Genomic DNA, 24,758 nt, shown 5'->3' with positions numbered 1-24,758 from the left:
CCAGCACACTGCACCTTGTGTTAATTCTAAAGTACACAGTATTTTTTGAACATATGAATTAATATAGGATCTGTCAGTTCCTCATACCGGTTTGGGCACTTGCTGTATTTTATGAAGTGTAATTATTTTGTAACTTCATAAAATTAATTTTAGGTCCAATACTTTTGGTCTAGTGTTGTTTTACAAGTTAGTGGCCATGTATTTAAACTTCAAAGAGTGTTCTGCTCCAATATTTTTTTACATTATACAGATCGGCCTGGGCACTTATATACAGTATTCTAGAATGCTGTATATAAGAGCTTACTAGTGGTGGCCGCAGCTTATAGGGGACAAATATGGTGACCAGTTCCCTTTAACCCCTTCCCTACCTTATATACATACTGGGTACGTCCTGCTATTCGGGGACTTCCCAGCCTTGGACATACCCAGTACATCCTGACAATCACGAGGGCACAGTCCAGTCTATCAAAATATAAAATAAATTAACCCAATTGTAAACAGCGTAATAATAAAGAATCGAAACGCTAGAGTTACGATAGGTGATAAACATTGCATCTACCTCAACAGGGTATCAATGAAAACATCAGCTCAGAGCGCAAACACATGGCCTCACCCACAAAAATTTAACACATTATGGTCTCATTATGGCGCCAAAATGTAAAAATGAAAAAAAATTACATAAATTCTTGAATATTTTTACACTACTTAAAAAAAAAACTGATCTAGAGAATCATCTTGTCTGGTCAGTTTTATCTAATATATAAAGGGGTGTGTGTGTGTATATATACATATACGTGTGTGTGTGTGTGTGTGTGTGTGTGTGTGTGTGTGTGTGTGTGTGTGTGTGTGTGTGTGTGTGTGTGTGTGTGTGTGTGTGTGTGTGTGTGTGTGTCCCCGGGATTGGCATCTGCACCGTCACAGCTACAGCCACAAAATTTTGCACACTCACACGTCTGAACCCCGAGAGCGTCTTAGGCTATGTTGTGAGGTGAAATTTTAACCCCGCGCGATCCAATTTACCAATCAATTTTGCCCCTATCTACATAATGGGGAAGAAGGGAATTTTGTTACTTACCGTAAATTCCTTTTCTTCTAGCTCCTATTGGGAGACCCAGACAATTGGGTGTATAGCTACTGCCTCCGGAGGCCACACAAAGCATTACACTAAAAAGTGTAAGGCCCCTCCCCTTCTGGCTATACACCCCCAGTGGGATCACTGGCTCACCAGTTTTAGTGCAAAAGCAAGAAGGAGGAAAGCCAATAACTGGTTTAAACAAATTCACTCCGAGTAACATCGGAGAACTGAAAAACCGTTCAACATGAACAACATGTGTACCCGAAACAACCCAAAAATCCCGACGGACAACAGGGCGGGTGCTGGGTCTCCCAATAGGAGCTAGAAGAAAAGGAATTTACGGTAAGTAACAAAATTCCCTTCTTCTTCGTCGCTCCATTGGGAGACCCAGACAATTGGGACGTCCAAAAGCTGTCCCTGGGTGGGTAAAGAAATACCTTATGTTAGAGCTGCGAAGACAGCCCTCCCCTACGGGGAGGCAACTGCCGCCTGCAGGACTCTTCAACCTAGGCTGGCGTCCGCCGAAGCATAGGTATGCACCTGATAATGTTTGGTGAAAGTGTGCAGACTCGACCAGGTAGCTGCCTGGCACACCTGTTGAGCCGTAGCCTGGTGTCGTAATGCCCAGGACGCACCCACGGCTCTGGTTGACTGGGCCTTCAGCCCTGGTGGAACCGGAAGCCCAGCAGAACGGTAGGCTTCAAGAATTGGTTCTTTGATCCATCGAGCCAGGGCGGCCTTAGAAGCCTGCGACCCTTTGCGCTTACCAGCGACAAGGACAAAGAGTGCATCCGAACGGCGCAAGGGCGCCGTGCGGGAAATGTAGATTCTGAGTGCTGTCACCAGATCTAACAAATGTAAATCCTTCTCATACCGATGAACTGCATGAGGACAAAACGAAGGCAAGGAGATATCCTGATTAAGATGAAAAGAGGATACCACCTTCGGGAGAAACTCCTGAATGGGGCGCAGCACTACCTTGTCCTGGTGGAAGACCAGGAAGGGAGTCTTGGATGACAGCGCTGCCAGCTCAGACACTCTCCGAAGAGATGTGATCGCTACCAGAAAAGCCACTTTCTGGGATAGTCTAAAAAGTGAAACCTCCCTCAGAGGCTCGAAGGGCGGCTTCTGGAGGGCAACTAGTACCCTGTTCAGATCCCATGGATCTAACGGCCGCTTGTACGGGGGAACGATATGGCAAACCCCCTGTAGGAACGTGCGCACCTTAGGAAGGCGTGCCAAACGCCTCTGAAAAAAGACGGATAACGCCGATACCTGACCTTTAAGGGAGCCGAGCGCCAAACCTATTTCTAACCCAGATTGCAGGAAAGAAAGAAAGGTAGGCAATGCAAATGGCCAGGGAGACACTCCCTGAGCAGAGCACCAGGATAAGAATATCCTCCACGTTCTGTGGTTCTTAGCGGACGTGGGCTTCCTAGCCTGTCTCATGGTGGCAACGACCCCGTGGAATAATCCTGAAGACGCTAGGATCCAGGACTCAATGGCCACACAGTCAGGTTCAGGGCCGCAGAATTCCGATGGAAAAACGGCCCTTGGGACAGTAAGTCTGGTCGGTCTGGTAGTGCCCACGGTTGGCCGACCGTGAGCTGCCACAGATCCGGATACCACGCCCTCCTCGGCCAGTCTGGGGCGACGAGTATGACGCGGCTGCAATCGGATCTGATCTTGCGTAGCACTCTGGGCAAGAGTGCCAGAGGTGGAAACACATAAGGGAGCCGGAACTGCGACCAATCTTGCACTAGGGCGTCTGCCGCCAGCGCTCTTTGATCGCGAGACCGTGCCATGAAGGTTGGGACCTTGTTGTTGTGCCGGGACGCCATTAGGTCGACGTCCGGCCTTCCCCAGCGGCGACAGATTTCCTGAAACACGTCCGGGTGAAGGGACCATTCCCCTGCGTCCATGCCCTGGCGACTGAGGAAGCCTGCTTCCCAGTTTTCTACGCCGGGGATGTGAACTGCGGATATGGTGGAGGCCGTGGCTTCCACCCACATCAGAATCCGCCGGACTTCCTGGAAGGCTTGCCGACTGCGTGTCCCTCCTTGGTGATTGATGTATGCCACCGCTGTGGAGTTGTCCGACTGAATTCGGATCTGCTTTCTTTCCAGCCACTGCTGGAAGGCTAGTAGGGCAAGATACACTGCTCTGATTACCAGAACATTGATCTGAAGGGTGGACTCCTGCTGAGTCCACGTACCCTGAGCCCTGTGGTGGAGAAAAAACCGCTCCCCACCCTGACAGACTCGCGTCTGTCGTGACCACCGCCCAAGACGGTGGTAGGAAGGATCTTCCCTGTGATAATGAGGTGGGAAGAAGCCACCCTTGCAGAGAGTCCTTGCCGTCTGTGAAAGGGATACTTTCCTGTTCAGGGATGTTGACTTCCCGTCCCATTGGCGGAGAATGTCCCATTGAAGTGGACGCAGATGAAACTGCGCAAACGGAACCGCCTCCATTGCCGCCACCATCTTCCCGAGGAAGTGCATGAGGCGTCTTAAGGAGTGCGACTGACCTTGAAGGAGAGTCTGCACCCCAGTCTGTAGTGACCGCTGCTTGTCCAGCGGAAGCTTCACTACCGCTGAGAGGGTATGAAACTCCATGCCAAGATACGTTAGTGATTGGGTCGTGACAGGTTTGACTTTGAGAAGTTGATGATCCACCCGAACGTCTGGAGAGTCTCCAGCGCAACATTCAGGCTGAGTTGGCATATCTCTTGAGAGGGTGCCTTGACAAGTAGATCGTCCAAGTAAGGGATCACAGAGTGTCCCTGTGAGTGCAAGACTGCTACCACTGCCGTCATGACCTTGGCGAACACCCGTGGGGCTGTCGCCAGCCCGAATGGCAGCGCTACGAACTGAAGATGGTCGTTTCCTATCACGAAACGTAGAAAAACATTGGTGCTCTGTAGCAATCGGCACGTGGAGATAAGCATCTTTGATGTCTATTGATGCTAGGAAATTTTCTTGAGACATTGAGGCAATGACGGAGCGGAGGGTATCATCCGGAACCGCCTGGCCTCCACGTGCTTGTTGAGCAGTTTTAGGTCCAGAACGGAACGGAAAGAGCCATCCTTTTTTGGCACCACAACCAGCTTGGAGGAAAACCGTGTCTTGTTCCTGAAGAGGAACCGGGATTACCACTCCTTCTGCCCGCAGAAGAGCATCTGCTCAGTGGGGAGGTGGGGACGTTCTGAAGAATCGAGTCGGAGGACGAGAACAGAACTCTGTCCTGTGCACGTGGGCACACTGTCCCTCACCCACCGGTCTGTGACCTGTGGCAGCTAAATGTCGCCAAAGGCGAGCGAGTCTGCCATCAACCGCGGATGCGGAGAGATGAGAGAGCTGAGAGTCATGAGGAGACCGCCTTGGTAGCGGTTCCTCCGGCTGCCTTCCTTGGGCGTGATTGAGCCCGGCCGGAAGCTGAGCCCCTCTGAGGCTTTTCAGCCCTTTTGGACGAGGACAATTGGGACCTGCCAGAGCCTGGGAAGGACCGAAACCTCGACTGTCCTTCCAGGACAGCATTAATAGGGTAAGTCGCAATGCAGACATTGCGAGGTTACGGACGCCCCTGCGGCACAGATGTACATGTGCTCAAGACCAGCTGCGCAAGAACAGCTGAAAAGCTTAGGGTGCCCATACGGCTGTGAATGCCGGAGCAACCGACACGCCGATAGCCTCATAGACAGATTTCAACCAGAGTCCATCTGTCTGTCAATGGCATCTGTAAGTGAAGTCCCATCTCCACTGCAACTATGGCTCTAGCCACAAGCCTGGAGATTGGAGAATCCACCTTTGGACCCTGGGTCCAACGCTTGACCACGTCAGGGGGAAAGGGATAACGTGTATCCTTAATACGTTTGGAGAAAACGCTTATCTGGGAAGCGTGGTGTTCCTGGACTGCTTCTCTGAAGTCAGCGTGGCGAGAACAATACTCAATATACGTTTGAGCTACTGAAATGGGACTTCTCCTGCTGTGAAGCTGACTCCTCCGCTGGGGGAGCTGAGGGAGAAAAGATCCAACATTCCATTGATGGACGCTATAGGATCATTCCTTATGGCGTCACCATCCGGTGTATCCGGAGTGAGAGCGGTGTCAGGATCAAAGTCCTGATGAGCTACGTCTGCCTCATCATACAGAGAGTCGTCCTGGGACCCCCCCCCGGAGCACCGATTTTATTCCAAATGAGGATGGCCAGGGAGCACTGATCCAGATTGCCCATGGCCTGTCCGGACTGCAATTCTCTATCCCATCGCAACTCCGTCCCTGTCCTTGGAGAGGGTTGAGAGGTGGTTCTTTTGGCCACGTCAAGTAGAGACCCCGGCTGACCAAGTGCTACAGGGGAGCATTGCACACAATGGGGTTCAGTGCCGTGGAACAGTATCACATGCAGTAAAAACAGCATCGAAAGCCTGTGTTGCTTATATGCTGCTGCCGACTTATAGAGCCAAGAATGGCGACCGTACAGTGCAATGTATAGCATACAAGCATAAAGTACAAATGAACACTGCAGCCCATGCAGTACAAGCAGCATAGAAAGCCTGTGCCTTGGCACCCTTGCTTTTTTGCTGCTGTTGTCTAGCCATCTAGGGGAATATGGCCCAGAATAGCGACCATACAGTGCAATGTATAGCATACAAGCATAAGTACAAATGAACACTGCAACACCTGCAATACAAGCAGCATAGAAAAAAACCTGTGCCTCAACACCCTTGCTTTTCTGCTGCTGTAGTCTAGCCATTCTATGGCGAATATAGCCAAGACTAGCGACCGTACAGTGCAGTGTATAGCATACAAGCATAAATACACATGAACACCTCAGTACGTGCAATACAAGCAGCATAGAAAGCCTGTGCTTTAGCACCCATGCTTTCCTGCTGCTGATGTGTCGCCATCTAAGAGGGCATATAGCCAAAAATAGCGACCTATGCAGTGTAAGCATAAAATACAAATGGACAAACTGCGGTATTTAGTGTCAGCACTTCAGGTGCCGCTTACCGCCCGCCTATAAGCGGGTGTGTGGTCGCCCTAGTCCTGTGCCTGGTTGCCCAGAGTCCGTTCTCTCAGCTCGGACTGCAGGAATGGCTGCCGGCGTCCTTCTCCAGCTCGTGTGAGTAGGGGCGGGCCGTGGGCGTGCCCCTAGTCAGAGCGGGAAACCGGCGTCCCACAGTGTCCAGTGAGAGGGCTGGAGCATGTAAATAAGGCTCCAGCCCTCGGCGCTGCTGATTGTACAGCGTCTCTCCCCTACCCTGATTGACAGGGTGGGGGCGGGAACGAAGCGGAGCTAGGCCGCAAAAGCCGGGGACTGGATTTATAAGCGCCGCCGCCGTAAAAGCGCGGTCGGCGCTAAGTCCCCGGCGCACTACAAGTCCCAGCCGCGCCGCCGCTCCCGGAGCGTCCGGCGCGGTAGTTCCCAATAAATAAAGTCACTCAGCTAGGCTGCAGTGACTGTAACCCTTTACTGTCCCCGGCGCACTAGCACACCCAGCAAGTCTGGAGTGTGCTGTGCCTGTGTGTACGGGGACACAGAGTACCTGAATGGTGCAGGGCCATGTCCCTGAACGGCACTCCCGCTCCACATCCAGCAGGTTCAATGGGTCTGTGGATGGAGCCCGGCCTCAGGGCTTTGGGGCCGGTAAGATCCCACTTCCTCAGAGCCCCTCAGGGGGATGGGGAAGGAAAACAGCATGTGGGCTCCAGCCGCCGTACCAGCAATAGGTACCTCAACCTTACAAACCACCAGTGGGGTGAGAAGGGAGCATGCTGGGGGCCCCATATGGGCCCTCTTTTCTTCCATCCAATATAGTCAGCAGCTACTGCTGACTAAACAGTGGAGCTATGCGTGGATGTCTGACCTCCTTCGCACAAAGCCGAAAACTGGTGAGCCAGTGATCCCACTGGGGGTGTATAGCCAGAAGGGGAGGGGCCTTACACTTTTTAGTGTAATGCTTTGTGTGGCCTCCGGAGGCAGTAGCTATACACCCAATTGTCTGGGTCTCCCAATAGAGCGACGAAGAAAGAGTGAATCCACACCGTCGCATTTACAATCATGAAATTATCAAACAGACACCTCATGTGACCCAGGGAACGTGGTAGACTATGTTTTGACAGGAAAATTTAACCCCGCACTTTACAGTTACTCTCCAAAAAAACATGCCTCCACTAAAGTAAATGGAGCCTGGAACTACAGGTTATTAGTAGGAGCTGTGATTGGTTGCTATAGGAACAAAAGACATTCATCGTATAAGAAGCTTATATGTGAGGTAATAAGATGTCGGTGGGGAGATGGATAGAGACAGACAGACAGAGACAGAAAGGGAAAGAGACAGACAAAGAGACAGAAAGGGAAAGAGACAGACAAAGAGACAGAAAGGGAAAGAGAGAGAGATAGAGACAGACCTGGAAAGAGACAGACCTGGAAAGAGACAGACCTGGAAAGAGACAGACCTGGAAAGAGACAGACCTGGAAAGAGACAGACCTGGAAAGAGACAGACCTGGAAAGAGACAGACCTGGAAAGAGACAGACCTGGAAAGAGACAGACCTGGAAAGAGACAGACCTGGAAAGAGACAGACCTGGAAAGAGACAGACCTGGAAAGAGACAGACCTGGAAAGAGACAGACCTGGAAAGAGACAGACCTGGAAAGAGACAGGTGGGGGAAAGAGACAGGTGGGGGAAAGAGACAGGTGGGGGAAAGAGACAGGTGGGGGAAAGAGACAGGTGGGGGAAAGAGACAGGTGGGGGAAAGAGACAGGTGGGGGAAAGAGACAGGTGGGGGAAAGAGACAGGTGGGGGAAAGAGACAGGTGGGGGAAAGAGACAGGTGGGGGAAAGAGACAGGTGGGGGAAAGAGACAGGTGGGGGAAAGAGACAGATGGGGGAAAGAGACAGATGGGGGAAAGAGACAGATGGGGGAAAGAGACAGACAGACATGCAGACAGGGACAGAGACAGGGAAGGAGGAGACAGCCAGAGAGACAGACAAAGATAGATGGGGAAAGACACAGACCTTGATAGAGACAGACAGGGAAAGAGATAGACAAAGAGACGGGGAGACAAACCGGGGAAAGAGGCAGACGGGGAAAGAGGCAGACGGGGAAAGAGGCAGACGGGGAAAGAGGCAGACGGGGAAAGAGGCAGACGGGGAAAGAGGCAGACGGGGAAAGAGGCAGACGGGGAAAGAGGCAGACGGGGAAAGAGGCAGACGGGGAAAGAGGCAGACGGGGAAAGAGGCAGACGGGGAAAGAGGCAGACGGGGAAAGAGGCAGACGGGGAAAGAGGCAGACGGGGAAAGAGGCAGACGGGGAAAGAGGCAGACGGGGAAAGAGGCAGACGGGGAAAGAGGCAGACGGGGAAAGAGGCAGACGGGGAAAGAGGCAGACGGGGAAAGAGGCAGACGGGGAAAGAGGCAGACGGGGAAAGAGGCAGACGGGGAAAGAGGCAGACGGGGAAAGAGGCAGACGGGGAAAGAGGCAGACGGGGAAAGAGGCAGACGGGGAAAGAGGCAGACGGGGAAAGAGGCAGACGGGGAAAGAGGCAGACGGGGAAAGAGGCAGACGGGGAAAGAGGCAGACGGGGAAAGAGGCAGACGGGGAAAGAGGCAGACGGGGAAAGAGGCAGACGGGGAAAGAGGCAGACGGGGAAAGAGACAGACGGGGAAAGAGACAGACGGGGAAAGAGACAGACGGGGAAAGAGAGACGGGGAAAGAGACAGACGAATTACATTACTTGGCCAATTTAGTTAAATCTGTGTGGAATATCTGTGGTGTTAAAATATATGTTGTGAAATGCTTCTAGTAGCTTAGTTTTTGCCGGTTAATAATTACATTTCTATTTGTTTTGTGGTTTTTGTGTGTAGAATACATTTTTGTTAATACATTCTATTTTGTTAACAACAGTTATTAACCCGGGCGAAGCCGGGTAGTACAGTTAGTATAACATAAACATGGTAAATAAAAAAAACAAAAAAAAAACTAAAATGGAAACAAATGCAAGACTGCGTTATTTTGCCACATTTGGGTTTTTCCCGCTTTCCAGTACATTACATGATACAATGAATGATGTAATTCAAAAGTACAACTCATCCTACAAAAGAAAAATAAACCCTTATATGGCTATGCGAATGGAACAATAAAAAAGTTATATCTCTTATAAGAAGGGGAGGAAAAAAACTAAAGCTCAAAAATGGAAAATGATCTTGTAAAGAAGGGATTAAAAAATGATCACCAGATTAAAAAAAATCCCAATCAGTATTGGGAATTTTATTGTTGAATAGTTGTGAAAAAACAAACAGAAAACTTAGAGACGTATTCACACCTTGTCTTGAGACTCTTTGGGTTCTCTGCTTTCCTCCATTTCTGCAAAGCTGCTCATCTCAGTTGTTTCTGGCAAAGAGTTGCACGTGTCCGGTATGTGTGATGTAGCTGAAAAACACACAAAACATGGCTCTTCTATTCAATACCATTTGGTAAAAGCAAATCTGAAGAATGGCCGTAGTGTTGGCCGCTTTGAGAAATAGCTGATTTCAATAAAATCAATAGCACTAGATTCCATTTATATAAGCTTAGAATACATATAAAATACACTTCATAAGGAGAAAAAGTAGAATAAAAACTAGCAAAGGAAATTAAACATGTTTTTCCAGACCTCTTTCAAAATGAAAAAATCCTGACAGCAAGCAGAAATCTCATTCAGTGGATTTCACAGAAATAATGACACAGTCTCAATGAGAGGAAGATTGAGTCAGGTGTACACCTATGAATGAATTGGGAACATCTCAAAAGTGGCATTCCATCACCACAGATCTTACTCCAATCAGAGACAGGAGTAAGATATATGGCACAAGTTACACTACTGTGCCTCGTAAATTAGACAAGTGGGCGTCACCACACTGCCCTTGCTCCTCCCATTTTGGAGAAGCTAACTGGCACTGGAGTGATAAAGCATAAAGTTTCAAAATTTGTGTGTAACTTCATCTTGCGCATATGAATATGGGCCCAAATGTACATAGTTGTGAAAAGTAGAAAAAAAGTGTTACAGTGAACTGTGGCCTGAAAGCTTGAAGAGATTTCACGAGATGCGAGAGGTTATGGGACCAGTATAAATATGGTAGTGCCTGCAGTCCGTGTCCCATTAGCGGTGGTTATGTGAACAGCTATGGGAGCTCTGGGACGTTGGATAAAATAAAAGACAGGACAGGAGGGCTTGCAATTTGCAAATCTGAAGTTGATCTGGCATTTTAATCAAAAGATACGTTGAGGATGTCAGCAGGTATGAGATTTGCAGGGCTCTGGTTTGGAAGCTGTGGACTACTGACGTGGCCTCTGGAACAGAGTTCTATAAATTCTTTAGCTCAATTCTAATAATATCCACACCTGACAATAGGTGGTGACTTCCCCTCCTAATAAAGCTTGCCCATACCACAACTATAGAGGTCAATAGTTTGAGGACGATTTATGTTCGAGTGATGTAAAGAAAATATTTGAAACTCAGTAAAAACGCATAGACCCATATACATCATAAAGCAATGTCACCAGACGTCTGGCATATATGACTTTGATAAGTGGCATTATTTCACCACAACTTAGAGTTCTGCAAAAAAAACGTGAGATAGTTAATGTTTTCCTGCTTATTGTCTCAAAGCTGCGTCAAAACAAGATGCCATACGTCATCTAATTCATGACGAGCTGTAGTGTTCTTTATGCCAGAAATCTCCCTCCAGTTCTCGACTGGAGTAAGATTTCTGACGTGGTGGAAACCACTAGTGAGATGCTTCGGATTCATTAAGTGTTGTGCACCTCTTCATGAATTAGGAGTGTGACTCCACACCATGCCCTCTCATCAAGACTGGCGATTTAACGATCTTTATCAATAGGGGCCATTGAGTCTCTTATAATCATATCTACCGAATCCCTATGGTACCTTTTAAAGAGGATGCTCCTCTATGACTTATCCAATATGATGTTCCCATTGATGCCAAACTGCATACATTTCACTGTATACAAAGCTGGTCATGATAATGGTGCCATACTGTTCTGGAATTACAGCTGGAACTAAGTTATATTAAAGTATAAACTATGTTCTTACCATCAAAGACATCATTTGTTACATATGTGCTACTTTGAGGACCATGTTCTATCTTATTTATTCTTGATTCCCTGGAAAAAAGAAAACAAAACAAAGGAAAGAACTTTGCAGAATAAAGAATGAATTCACCTCTAACAAGAAATATTGAGCCGAGTTCTAGAAAAACATTGATATTCAAAACCAGTTGTTAAAAATCGCTTATCTACCTGATACACCGAGACAGTCACGTACCGCCAATGGCGACAGGCCACAAGACTGCTATGGGCCACGTCGACCCCAGCTCTTGATTCAGCTGGATGTGCATCTGAGGGTGCGCATCCAGCTGAAATGCATTGCAGCACACAGACTTATCGGGTCTCTGCACTACAATGTGCCTTCTGATTAAGGATATGAATATTCACTGCTCTCCACACTCATAATCCCGCCTACATCTCGGCACGGAGGTCAGTGCAGAAAGTTGGTTGGGATTATGGTTATCATTTTTATTATTATAGCGCCATTTATTCCATGGTCCTTTACAAGTGACAAGGGGTATACATAATAGGGACAAGTACAATAATCAAACAAAACAAGGCACAGACTGGTACAGGAGGAGAGAGGACGCTGCCCACGAGGGCTCACAGTCTATAAGGGATGGGTGAGGATACAGGTGGTAAGGGTAGTGCGGGTCATGCAGCGCTATGGGGTGTGGGGGCTACTGCAGGTTGTAGGCTTGATGGAAGAGATGGGTCTTCAGGTTCCTTTTGAAGCTTTGCAAGGTAAGCGAGAGTCTGATATGTTGTGGCAGAGCGTTCCGGAGTATGGGGGAGGCGCGGGAGAAATCTTGGACGCAATTGTGGGAAGAGGAGATGCGACGGGAGTAGAAAAAGAGATCTTGTGAGGATCAGAGGTTACATACAGGTAAATACCGGGAGACTAGGTCACAGATGTACGGAGGAGAGCGGTTGGTTGCGGGGGCTTTGTATGTCATTGTTAGGGCTTTGAACTGGAGTCGTTGGGCAATGGGAAGCCAGTGGAGGGATTGACAGAAAGGGGAAGTCGGGGAGTAGTGGGGGGAGAGGTGGATTAGTCAGGCAGCATCGTTTAGAATGGATTGAAGGTGTGTGAGACTGTTTGAATGGAGGTCACAGAGCAAGAGGTTGCAGTAGTCCAGGCGGGAGATAAGGGCATGCACTAGTGTTTTTGCAGCTTCATGGGAAACATAGGAGGTGAGGAGGGTTTGGATGTATGGCTTGAAGGAGAGAGCGGAGTCGAGGGTCACCCCCAGGCACTGAGCATGTGGGACTGGGGAGAGTGAACAGCTATCGACTTTGATGGATAGGTCTGTTGAGGGGGGGTTGGGGATGAGTGAGGAGGGGGAAAGATAATGAATTCTGTTTTGTCCATGTTAAGTTTTAGAAATCAAGCAGAGAAAAAAAGATGATGAAATAGCAGATAGACATTGTTGGATTTTGGTTAGAAGGGGGATGATGTCAGGTCTGGAGAGGTAGATCTGTGTATCATCAGCGTATAGATAATACTGGAAGTCGTGGGCCTCTATGAGCTATCCCAGGCCAAAGGTGTAGACGGAGGACAGCAGGATTCCAAGAACTGAACCTTGGGGGACACCAACAGATAGGGGGTGAGAAGAGGAAGTGGTGTGCGAGTGGGAGATGCTGAAAGTCCGGTCCGTGAGGTATGAGGAGATCCAAGATAGGGCCAAGTCTGTGATGCCTAGGGATGAAAAAATCTGTGGTAGAAGGGAATGGTCCACTGTTTCAAAGGCAGAGGACAGGTCCAGGAGGAGGAGGAGGAGGACAGAGTAGTGTTGCTTGGCTTTGGTGGTTAGTAGGTCATTGGTGATTTTAGTTAGGGCAGTAGTTTTGGTTGTGGGGAAGAAGTAAACATTCAATCTCTTTAATAGCAGCACACGTGATCTCCCAGCCGATGGCTTCCTGCAGCTCCTGGGCAGTCAAGTGTACTGCAAAAGAATGAATAGTCACTGTTCCCCACGTCCATAATCCCCAGCACGGGAAGCAGTGAATATGCCGGCAGCAGATGGCGGTGTAAGTGGGTGCTCAAGGTAGTGATGTCATGCACTGTGCCGCTTATACAAGTTAGTTGCCAGCATCAGAGGAGGACACCGGGGGAGAGGAGGAAAGGAGAGTATAATTGTTTGTTTTTTAATGTGTGCGGCGTGATAGGGATCATATGCCAGAATGTCCTGGCATATATCCACATTGATAGACCACAGAAGGGGCCACGATGTGGACACATGCTAGGATGTTGACATACAACATAATGGGGCCATATGCAAGGATGGAGATGTATATACCAGGATGGGAGACATTTACCAGTAAGTGGCCCAGGATAGGTGGCATTACTGCATAACAAAGGGCGAGTGGGGGGGGGGGGGGGGCTTGTAAGTCTTTATAGGATTTAGAATGCTACAATGGCCCATACATCTGACCAACATGTGGGGGGTGGCGGAGGCCCAAACTTATCACTGGGGCTCATCAAACTCTAGTTATGCCACTGGGTAACAAGTTCCTTTTAAAAATTAAATCATAGTAATAATAATGACCAGCAAACTGTCTACTTTGTCTGGGGGGGGCATGGTAAGCTGCACATGTATTATACTGCATAAAACAATGATTTATAGCACAATGTATTATAATATGATGCATAAGCAGATGGTAAGATGAATTATGGCACAATCTCTTGGCACACAACAAAATGTATAATTGCTTGATGTATTATAGCACATGGCACAGTGTATTATGGCACATGACATGATGTATAATGGCACAGTATTATGTGGCAAAATGTATTATGCCACATGGCAAGATGTGTTATGGCTTGATGTATAATGACACAGCATTATGGAATTTCTATTTCAGGGCAATCTCTTTATTGGACAATGTTTGGCCTCTAATCAATACATGTATGCCTGGATTTAAAGAGGACCAATCATCAGGATTTTCATATATAAACTAAAGCCAGTGCTATACTGGCGCTATCATGCAGATTCTAAACATACCTATAGTTGTGAGATTGGATGTATACTTTCTGAAATATATTCAAGTAAATTTTGTGAAATGAACTGTTATTTCATGAGAGGTGCAACAATATCAAATATCTGGGTTGGGTTTTGCTAGTTATTCCCACCCCTGTCCGCCTGCCTGTCCTTCCTCCCCCTGCAATAACAGAGACATATTCCATTGTACCTATCATTAAATAACGCCTGTTGATTATTTGACTTGTTTTGGGGGAGGGGAATTCAGACTTTTGCTATGGGGCCCCATTAGTTCTATGTACGTCCCTGCCAGGAGATGGGCACTATGATTTATGACCAGGGTCGGACTGGGGTGTGAGGGGCCTACCAGGGAAATTGCCTCTAGGGGCCCACATTATGGCTACCATAAACGTTTTTATTAGTTGATCATTTTCGCCTTCTCTCAGTATAACGTGCGGCTTTTAGAAAACTCTACAGTGCGCATAGAGCCGTCCTGTGCCTGCAGATAGCACAGGATTTCTTGTAGCATCTTATTTATTGTAGATAATAATGGAATCTGTTATTTACAGTCAGTCGCAGTTTTTCTTACACGGACATTCCTTGTCCTAGGAAAACCACCGAGTCCATCAGCCAAACAATAATCAAAGAGAAGCAGAATGTTATCCAGCATCTTCACATAGAAAAGATTACTAAAATTAATTCACCTCTGCCTCCATCTATTCCCCCCATATAGGGTCTGCCCTGACTTGGGAAACCCCCTATAGAGTCAGTATGTGGAGGTGCGCAGCATTACCACCCAATACTCTTCCATATGGAGACTGGTGAATTCTCTTCTCTTTCCGCCATCACACATTACATCATTATCAGGTATTGATCGGTCCGCAGTGTCTGCACTGGATGTGATCAGTCATTCTGGGGGGACAGAGGCCTAGAAAAGCCGCACTATGATTTCCTAATTAGTATTACATGTTGGATAAACCCTTTATTAGTCCTGTGTATTCTGACAATACTGCTCTATGGGCAGATCATGTATTTTTTTTTTTTACATATACAGTATTTATACTGAAGCTCCTCCTGTACTATCATCACATATAGAAGCCGCCTAAAGAGTAATTACATATAGCCTAAGATAATGACACTGGGGTACAGAATAATGACACTGGGGTACAGGATAATGACACTGACACTGGGGGTACAGGATAATGACACTGACACTGGGGGTACAGGATAATGACACTGACACTGGGGGTATATGATAATGGAACTGACACTGGAGGTACAGGATAATGACACTGACACTGGGGGGTACAGGATAATGACACTGGGGGTGCAGGATAATGACACTGACACTGGGGGTATATGATAATGGAACTGACACTGGAGGTACAGGATAATGACACTGACACTGGGGGGTACAGGATAATGGCACTGACACTGGGGGGTACAGGATAATGACACTAATACTGGGGGGTACAGGATAATGGCACTGACACTGGGGGGTACAGGATAATGACACTGACACTGGGGGGTACAGGATAATGACACTGGCACTGGGAGTACAGGATAATGACATTGACACTGGGGGTACAGGATAATGACTGACACTGGAGAGGGTACAGGATAATGACACTGACACTGGGGGTACAGGATAATGACACTGACACTGGGGGTACAGGATAATGACACACACTTGGGGTACAGGATAATGACATTGACACTGGGGGTACAGGATAATGACACTGACACTGGGGGGTACAGGATAATGACACTGACACTGGGGGGTACAGAATAATGACACTGACACTGGGGGTACAGGATAATGGCACTCACACTTGGGGTACAGGATAATGACATTGACACTGGGGGTACAGGATAATGACACTGGGGGTTCAGGATAATGACATTGACACTGGGGGTACAGGATAATGACATTGACACTGAAGGGGGTACAGGATAATGACACTGGGGGTTCAGGATAATGACATTGACACTGGGGGTACGGGATAATGACATTGACACTGGGGGGTACAGGATAATGACACTGACACCGGGGGGGTACAGGATAATGACATTGGCACTGGGAGTACAGGATAATGACATTGACACTGGGGGTACGGGATAATGACATTGACACTGGGGGGTACAGGATAATGACACTGACACCGGGGGGGTACAGGATAATGACACTGGCACTGGGAGTACAGGATAATGACATTGACACTGAAGGGGGTACAGGATAATGACACTGGGGGTTCAGGATAATGACATTGACACTGGGGGTACAGGATAATGACATTGACACTGGAGGGGGTGCAGGATAATGACACTGACACTGGGGTACAGGATAATGACACTTGATATCAAAGAATGGGAAAGCTGAGGACAAGATGGATATCTATCAGACCATAGAAAAGATGGATGATTAGGAGGAAAAGAGCATCTTTGCCTCAGCACAGCACCCAGCTTTCCCAATCCCATTCCATGCTGTGACTGCTGCTATCCCTCTTTCCCTAATCCCTACTACTGATATATGGCTACTGTGTGGACTTCACTCACATCATGCAGCACCCCCCAAATCACACGGCACACACCCTTTTCCGTATATTATTATATTACCCCTCTCTCAAACACACTGAAATCGCATGTGCCACACACCCTGCATCCCTTAACACCCCTCTGTCACAGTCTGGACCCCTCCATATGCCACTCACCCTGCATCCCCCATGTCCCACTCATTCCCCCCTCACCGGACACTTCTTCCTCCGACACATCATCCCTGAACAGCAGCTCCTGACCGGCTCCTCCCACACGGTCACATGGGCATGAGTCATCGCAGGTCCTGCTGATGCACCACTAGAATGCATCTTCCTCCACTCGGATGGATCCTGCTCTGCCCCTGCCGCGCTGCAAGTCATAACCTCCGGGTGCCTGCAGGTCAGGAGCGCCCCTCCCCCCCCCCCCGCTGTAATCTGACTGCTGCCTGCAGCCTGCATACAATATTATCACCTGCGGTGGCGTCTGGCGAGCCGCGGCCGCAGGTCATTGTAATACACCCGGCGGGGGCCCTGCAGGCTGCCGGAGACCGCATACATTACAGACAAGGGCGGGGCCTACCGGGGGTTTCCCCGGTACCCCGCCACGCCAGACCGACCCTGTTTATGACCATATAGAACATGGGTAAGGTAAGGGGGGAAAAAAAAAAAAAAAAAAGTTTACAGTAACTGTAAAAAGGATTGCAAACTATTAAAAGGGGTTGTCTAGAACGGGGAAAAAAAACAAAACACGCCAGTTCAGGTGGAATATAATAAATAAAAGTACAATTACAGTGTAACCGAATAGACTGAATGTTATCTCTGTAGTCAAGAAAACAAAGAGGAGGATTTTGCAAGATCCCTGTACAACCATTTTTTGCAAGTTTTTTCTTGACTATAGCCCAATTTGCAATGAAGTCGGGCCAGGTCATCAATCAGTTCTTATAACCAAGGAAAGTTGTGAACAACATTACATGAGGCCATTAAAAGAATTGCCATTTATATTAAAACATGGCCATTCATATAGGCCAACTGGTCATATGAAAAGGTTATATTCTTCCTGGAGATAAGCAGCTGCCAGAATTGCCTGGCAATACTCGAGTTAACAACATATGAATGCTCAAACTAGTCAAACACTGTGCATGGTGGATCTTGTAAAGCAGGGGTGGGGAACTTTTTTTCTGCCGGGGGCCATTTGGAATTTTCTACCAACCTTTGGGGGGCCGCACAAAATTATCAACTTGAAAATTGCCCTGCTATATTTGATCAAACAATTAACTGTAGCGGCTGGAGCTTCAGGTTTTTGGTGCGGCTGTGATATTAGGCGATAATGATCTTGCTGCTTCTCACAACTGCTTTTCCAGGTTTGTGTCAGCTAGGACTGCTGTATATACATCCCAAAGGAGATGCTGAGGGCATATACATCACAGGAGACATTGGGGGCATACACATCACGGGGGAGGGCTGGGAGGAATATACATCACGGGGGAGGGCTGGGAGGAATATACATCGCTGGGGAGGGCTGGGAGGAATATACATCGCTGGGCTGGGAGGAATATACATCGCTGGGGAGGGCTGGGAGGAATATACATCGCTGGGAAGGGCTGGGAGGAATATACATCGCTGGGGAGGGCTGGGAGGAATATACATCGCTGGGGAGGGCTGGGAGGAATATACATCGCTGAGGAGGGCTGGGAGGAATATACATCACTGGGAAGGGCTAGGAGGAATATACATTGCTGGGAGGAATATACATCGCTGGGGAGGGCTGGGAGAAATATACATCGCTGGGGAAAGCTGGGAGGAATATACATCGCTGGGGAGGCCTGGGAGGAATATACATCGCTGGGAGGAATATACATGATGGGGAAGGGCTGGGAGGAATACCGCAAAGTCACAGGCAGCCGTGGGGAGGCCGGAGGGTCACAGGAAGGCATGGGGAGGCCGGAGGATCACAGGCAGCCCCCTGGGGACACTACAGGGGGCACAGACTGCCGTGGGGATGTGCAGGGGGCCCATACAGGCCTTGGGACGCTGGAGGGGCACACAGGCATAGGAGCACAGATAAACCTGGGGGATGGTGAGGCAGCCGCTTCTCTTCTGTGGAACGAGAGAGAATTGCACTCTTACTCCACCCCCAAACTACGTCCTCACACTACCATTGGCTAGCACGAGGACGTAAGCTTCACAGTGTTTCAAGGGCCAGCAGCAATCAAGACGCGGCTGCCGCTCGAGCATTGCGGTCTGTGGAATCTGCCCCGGGGCCACAGAAAAGGTCATTGCGGGCCACATACGGTCCACGGGCTGGAGGTTCCCCACCCCTGTTTTAAAGAAAGAAAAATCCAGAAAAGTAACAAATAACTTGAAACTAACAAAAAGTTTCAATTTAAATTTACTGACATCAACTAATGAAAATTAGACATTGGTTTTGAATTAATTTTCAACAGAAAATCCTCAGAAAAACAAAAAGATGGGCCTGACAAAAATGGTACTCCTAGAAAAGACTGAAAATAATTTGACCATAGGGACATGTTAAATTAACGTGTGTCTGTAATTAGCAGTACAGGTATCTACAAACTTGTAATCAGTCTGCCTATTTATTGGGCGAAAAGTAGTCAATGTGCTGTTTGGTATCATGTTGTGTACCACACTGAACATGGACCAAAGATGGGACATCAACCAACATCCTTAAACTTGGCCACAAGAGGAAAATTAATGATAAATTGAAGAGATGAATAATACAAATGTGTAACAAAGAGCCCAGGACAACTTCCAAAGAGATAAGAGGTGAACTCCAAGGTCAAGCAAGGTACATTACTGTCAGATCGCACCATCCTGTTCTGTCTTGGTCATATGGACTTCACGGAAACTGACCGAAAAAGAGGAAACCTCTATTGAAATCATTAAAAAAAAAAAAGCCTGGAATATGCCAAAATTCATACTGAAAAGCCACAAAGCTGTTAAGATAATGTCCTTTGGATGGAGGAGACAAAATTGAAGCTTTTTTGGCAAGTTACATCAGCTCTATTTTCACAGATGAAAAATGAACCATACAAAGAAAAAGCATTGTATCATTGTATCTACTGTACAACATGGCGGACACTTGGTTATGTTTTGGGGCTTCTAGTACAAGGTGACGTGAATCTGTGCAGGATACAATGAAATTTCAAGACTATCAAAGCATTCTGGAGGGAAATGTGCCCAGTGTCAGAAAGCTTGGTCTGAGTTGCAGGTCATACACACATATGGTCAAAATTGTTGGTACTCCTCATTTAATGAAAGAAAAACCCACAACGGTTACAGAAATATATTGTATTTGACAAAAGTAATAAATATAAAATCTATGAAAATGAACAAATGAAAAAGGTCAGACATTGCTTTTCAGCCATGTTTCAACAGAATAAAAAATAAATAAATAAATAAAACTCATGAAATAGGCCCGGACAGAAATGATGGTACACTTAACTTATTATTTGGTTGCACAACCTTTTGAGGCAATCACTGCAATCAAACTATTTCTGTAACTGTCAATGAGACTTCTTCACCTCTCAACAGGTATTTTGGCCACTCCTCAAGAGCAATCTGCTCCAGTTGTCTCATGTTTGAAGGTTGCCTTTTCCAGATGGCATGTGTCAGCTCTTTCCAAAGATGCTCAATAGGATTTAGGTCAGGGATCATAGAAGGCCACTTCAGAATAGTCCAATGTTTTCCTCTTAGCCATTCTTGGGTGTTTTTAGCTGTGTGTTTGGAGTCATTATCCTGTTGCAAGACCCATGACCTGGGACTGAGACCAAGCTTTCTGACACTGGGCAGCACATTTCTCTCTATAATCTCTTGATAGTCTTGAGTTTTAATTATACCCAGCACAGATTCAAGACACCCTGTGCCAGATGCAGGAAAGCATCCTCAGGAAACAACAGAGCCTCCTCCATGTTTCACAGTAGGGACAGTGTCCTTTTCATGATATGCTTCATTTTTCTGTCTGAACAAAGAGCTGATGTGCCTTGCCAAAAAGTTCCATTTCTGTCACATCTGTCCATAGGAAGCTTTGTAGCTTGTCAACATGTAGTTTGGAAAATTACAGTTGGCTTTTTTTATTTATATATATAAATCAACAATGGTGAACTCCTTGGTCATCTCCCATGAAGTCCACTTTGGCTCCAACAATGACGGATGGTGCGATCTGACAGTGATGTTCCTTGAGCTTGAAGTAAACCTTTAATCTCTTTAGACATTTTTCTGAGCTCTTTTGTTGTTTTGTTTTATCCGTCTCTTTGATTTCTCATCAATTTTCCTCCTGTGGCCACGTCCAGAGAGGTTGGCTACAGTCCCATGGATCTTAAATTTCTAAATATGTGCAACTGTAGTCACAGGAACATTAAGCTGCTTGGAGATGATCTTATAACCTATACCTTGCTTGTCTATAATTTTCTTTCTAATCTCCTGAGAACTTTCCTTCACTTCCTCTGGTCCATGTTGAGTGTGGTACAAACCATGTCACCAAACAGCACAGTGAGTATCTGTAGTGCTGTATACAGGCCCACTGACTGATAACAAGATTGTAGACACCTGTGATGCTAATTAGTGGCCACACCTTGATTTAACATGTCCCTTTTGTCACTGTTTTCAGCGGTACAATTTCTGTCCAGGCCTATTTCATGAGTTTTAGTTTTTAAAATATTCTGTGGAACTATGGCTGAAAAGCAATATCTGACTTTCATTTGTTCATTTTCATAGATTTTGTATTTATTACTTTTGTCAGATTCAAGTTATTTTTGTGACCATTGTGGGTTTTTCCTTCATTAAACAAGGGGTACCAACAATTTTGACCACGTGTGTAGGTCCACCGACAGGATAATGCCATGAAGATTTGGACTATTCTGAAGTGACCTTTTAGGAGCCCTGATTTAATTCCTATTTAACATCTCTGGAAGGAGTTGAATCATGCCGTCTGGAGAAGACCCCTGGAAAACTTTACTCACAAAGAATGGCCTAAAATATCTGAAAACAGGTGGAGAAGTTTCATATAGAGTTACAAAAATCATTTGTTCACAGTGCTGGTCTCATAAGGTTCTGAACCAAAATGTTAAAAGTTTAAGGGGTTGACTACTACTTGGACAACCCCTTCTCATTCCCTTTCTTCACCCCCATAAAAGTAAAACAATATTCTCCTCTGATGCGGCTACGCTTCCAGCAATATATAAAGTTACATTCCCAGGGCCCACGTGACATTATGACATGCAAGCGCTGCAACCAATCAGTGCTGGTTTCCTTCTCTCCACCTTTGGACGTTTGAGCAGGAAGTCAGTGCAGCGCTCACATTCTGTTCAAACGTCTGAAAGCGCGAAGATAGAAACCGGACGCTGATCGCGGGGCCCGTATGTCAATGTCACATGAGCCCCAGTAACGCGGCTTTAGACATTGCTGGAATCGTAGCCGCACGAGAGGAGTGTATAGGCTTATTTATTTTTAAGTGGGAAAAAAAGGGGAGTGAGCAAAATTATGTAAAGATAACTTGTCATTTCCAAGTTATTAAGTGATGATTGTGGGTGTTTCCTCACATTTATAAAAGGGTACCAACAAGTGTGTGTGTGTGTGTGTGTGTGTGTGTGTGTGTGTGTGTGTGTGTGTGTGTGTGTGTGTATCTAAACTTTAGGGTATGTTCCCATGGACCAAATCCACTGCTAAAACTTTCCAGCAAACTCTGAACTTGCCAAAACAGCTGTGGATTTGCTACGAATTTCACCCATTGCAATGCAGATTAATAGGTGGACTTTCTATACCGCATGTAAATGAGATTTCATAAACTTTTTTTACTTACAATGCAGCTACTGTAACCTATAGGAGATATGCTGCTCTAAAAAGCCGCAGTTTATATGCTCCATGAGAACAAACCCTCAGTGAGACCATTCCTATACATTATTCATAGAAATAAATGCAGGAGATTTAATCATGGGGACTTTACAGATAAAGCAAAATGGCTGATGTGCAGAATATATAAGGGTTGAAAAGGGTCAAATAACTAACGGCATTTGTAAGATGTGCCACTATCCCTGCACTAAAGTAAAATGGAATTGATTTGATTCTTCTCTTTCACAGGAACCCTCTTAGTAAAAGTTACCTTTTGACAGGAAGAGACACACACGTCTTCTCAACCTTAGATGTAGACAGCATTTTCTTTGCGTTTGACAAAGTAACATTGGTGTTTGTTTTACAATTATGCTTTGAAGATGTCTCTTCCTCAAAAGAAAAGTTAAAAAGCTCTGGATCATCTTCGTTGACATCAAGAACTAGAACATCCTCTTCATAGGCTTTCAATAAATCTAGAGAATTATTGTTAGTACATTTTTTGGTTGATTTTGGTGGAAGAGTGACTATACGATCACATGCTTCTTCATGTTTCCAGGGGTCTCCTATAGAAAACCCTTCAGAAGGGCAGCAGTTGGATCGAACATCTTTTGAGTCAGAACAATTATGGCGGCTCTTTAAATCAGCATTCAGAACGTTATAAGTTACTTCTTCCATGTCTGTAGACATGGAACAAACCTTATATTGTAACTCTTTTTTGATGCTACATTCAACAGGAACATCTATGTGTAGTAAAGCTTTAGTCTCTTCATTAGGGACCTGAAAAGGGATAGGGTTTGTTACTGTTTTGTGGTCAATTTCCATTTCTGATTTGGAAGTGAGACAAGTATCATCTTCTCTTGGTAACTGCTGAGGTTTGTCTTCAACACCTAGGGCCTTAACGTCTTCAGGAAGATTGCAATATTTTCCGTTCAGATTCGTTGTTGAGGTTTCAGATGCCAAGGGCAAAGAAAGATTTCCATCACTAGGGACTAACAGTTGCTCTAGTACACTGCTATTTTCACTAGAAAGTGATTCATCCAAGGTAAATTCAGAGGAGGCACTTTTAGAAGGTGAGGTACTTGTAACAAGTAAATCCAACCTTCTCTTTTTACATGTGGCTTCACTTTCATTTTCTTGCCCCCTCTCCTGGATGCTTTCTCCATTATTACTTTCAAACAGTAAACTCATCTCAGAGTAAATCTCCTGTGAGCGATCAGCCTCAATACCAAAGATGATTGTATTCTGAACATTAGCAGGCCTTTTTCGAGGTATGACTGACACATAAGTTCTGGCACAAGAGCACATCCTATTGGTTTTCCCAGTGAATGGTATGACACGTTGACAGGTTTCAAGCCTTTCTTTTGCTTCAGAAATATTAGAAGAGCTAACAGTTACGGCAGACTTATCAAAGTCATGGTCATTAATCTCATCAGAACCAAAATGTGGTTGAGAACGCCAGCTGCCCATGGGACTGCATATGGAATAAGTTGAAGCTTTAGTTTCTTCATCAGTGTAGTCTGACCCTGCTGATTTTATAGTATTATTATTCAGTTTGTCCATTATAGTCTCATTTTGGGACACTGAGGATTTTAGCTTGGCTAAACTTGGACTTGGCTTGCAGTCCTGGCTGCTTTGGTGGTCTTCAGGTTTTCGCTCCTTTTCTCCAAGGTCATTGGTCTTTAACTCAATATCACTTTCTTCAGAGTGATTAGTTTTTGGCTCTCTCTTTCTAAAATTGAACTTCACTTTAAGGATGGTCGGTACACGCCTTTTATTGTTTTTAACAACTTCTTTATTCTGTTTGATGTTTTCTAGAGTAGAAATGCTATCACTTTCTGATACCATGCTGCCAATATTGAAGATTTGGTTTTGCATCTTCCGGGAGAACACACTCTTCAGTCTGGCTGGACTTTTATTTAAAGAGTGTAAAGGCATACTTTTGCAGATCAGTAACCTAACAACAGGGTTTTGTAAGCCTGGAGAATGAACATGACAAGTGTTTGAAGAACATTTGACCACTCTGCTTTCTGACACTGTAGACTTGACAACATTGTCTTCATCCTTCTCAAATACTGGCATCAGGGAGCTTGTGTCCTGTTCTGGAATGACCAGAATATTTTGCTTTTCCTCACTGGAAATAGGCTGAATTCTTTTAGTCCTCCCTTTAAAACAAAATTACATCAATAACTTACATATTTTTCAAAATGTAA

At 46.2% G+C, this 24,758-nt stretch overlaps 1 protein-coding gene across 1 annotated transcript in view; it reads right to left on the bottom strand.

Moving 5' to 3' along the window:
* Positions 1–24,758, bottom strand: part of TOPAZ1 (testis and ovary specific TOPAZ 1) — a 321,592-nt gene that overhangs the window by 245,148 nt on the left and 51,686 nt on the right. The window contains exons 2-4 of the mRNA XM_075315235.1: positions 22,820–24,710; positions 11,173–11,243; positions 9,403–9,509 (exon numbers count right to left, since the gene is read on the bottom strand). Of these exons, the coding sequence (XP_075171350.1) occupies positions 9,403–9,509; positions 11,173–11,243; positions 22,820–24,710 (2,069 nt within the window). The remainder of the gene's footprint in view (positions 1–9,402; positions 9,510–11,172; positions 11,244–22,819; positions 24,711–24,758) is intronic.

The sequence above is a fragment of the Anomaloglossus baeobatrachus genome, chromosome 6 (assembly GCF_048569485.1).
Source record: "Anomaloglossus baeobatrachus isolate aAnoBae1 chromosome 6, aAnoBae1.hap1, whole genome shotgun sequence".
Taxonomy (NCBI): domain Eukaryota; kingdom Metazoa; phylum Chordata; class Amphibia; order Anura; family Aromobatidae; genus Anomaloglossus; species Anomaloglossus baeobatrachus.
This window is presented reverse-complemented; position numbering and strand designations above follow the sequence as displayed.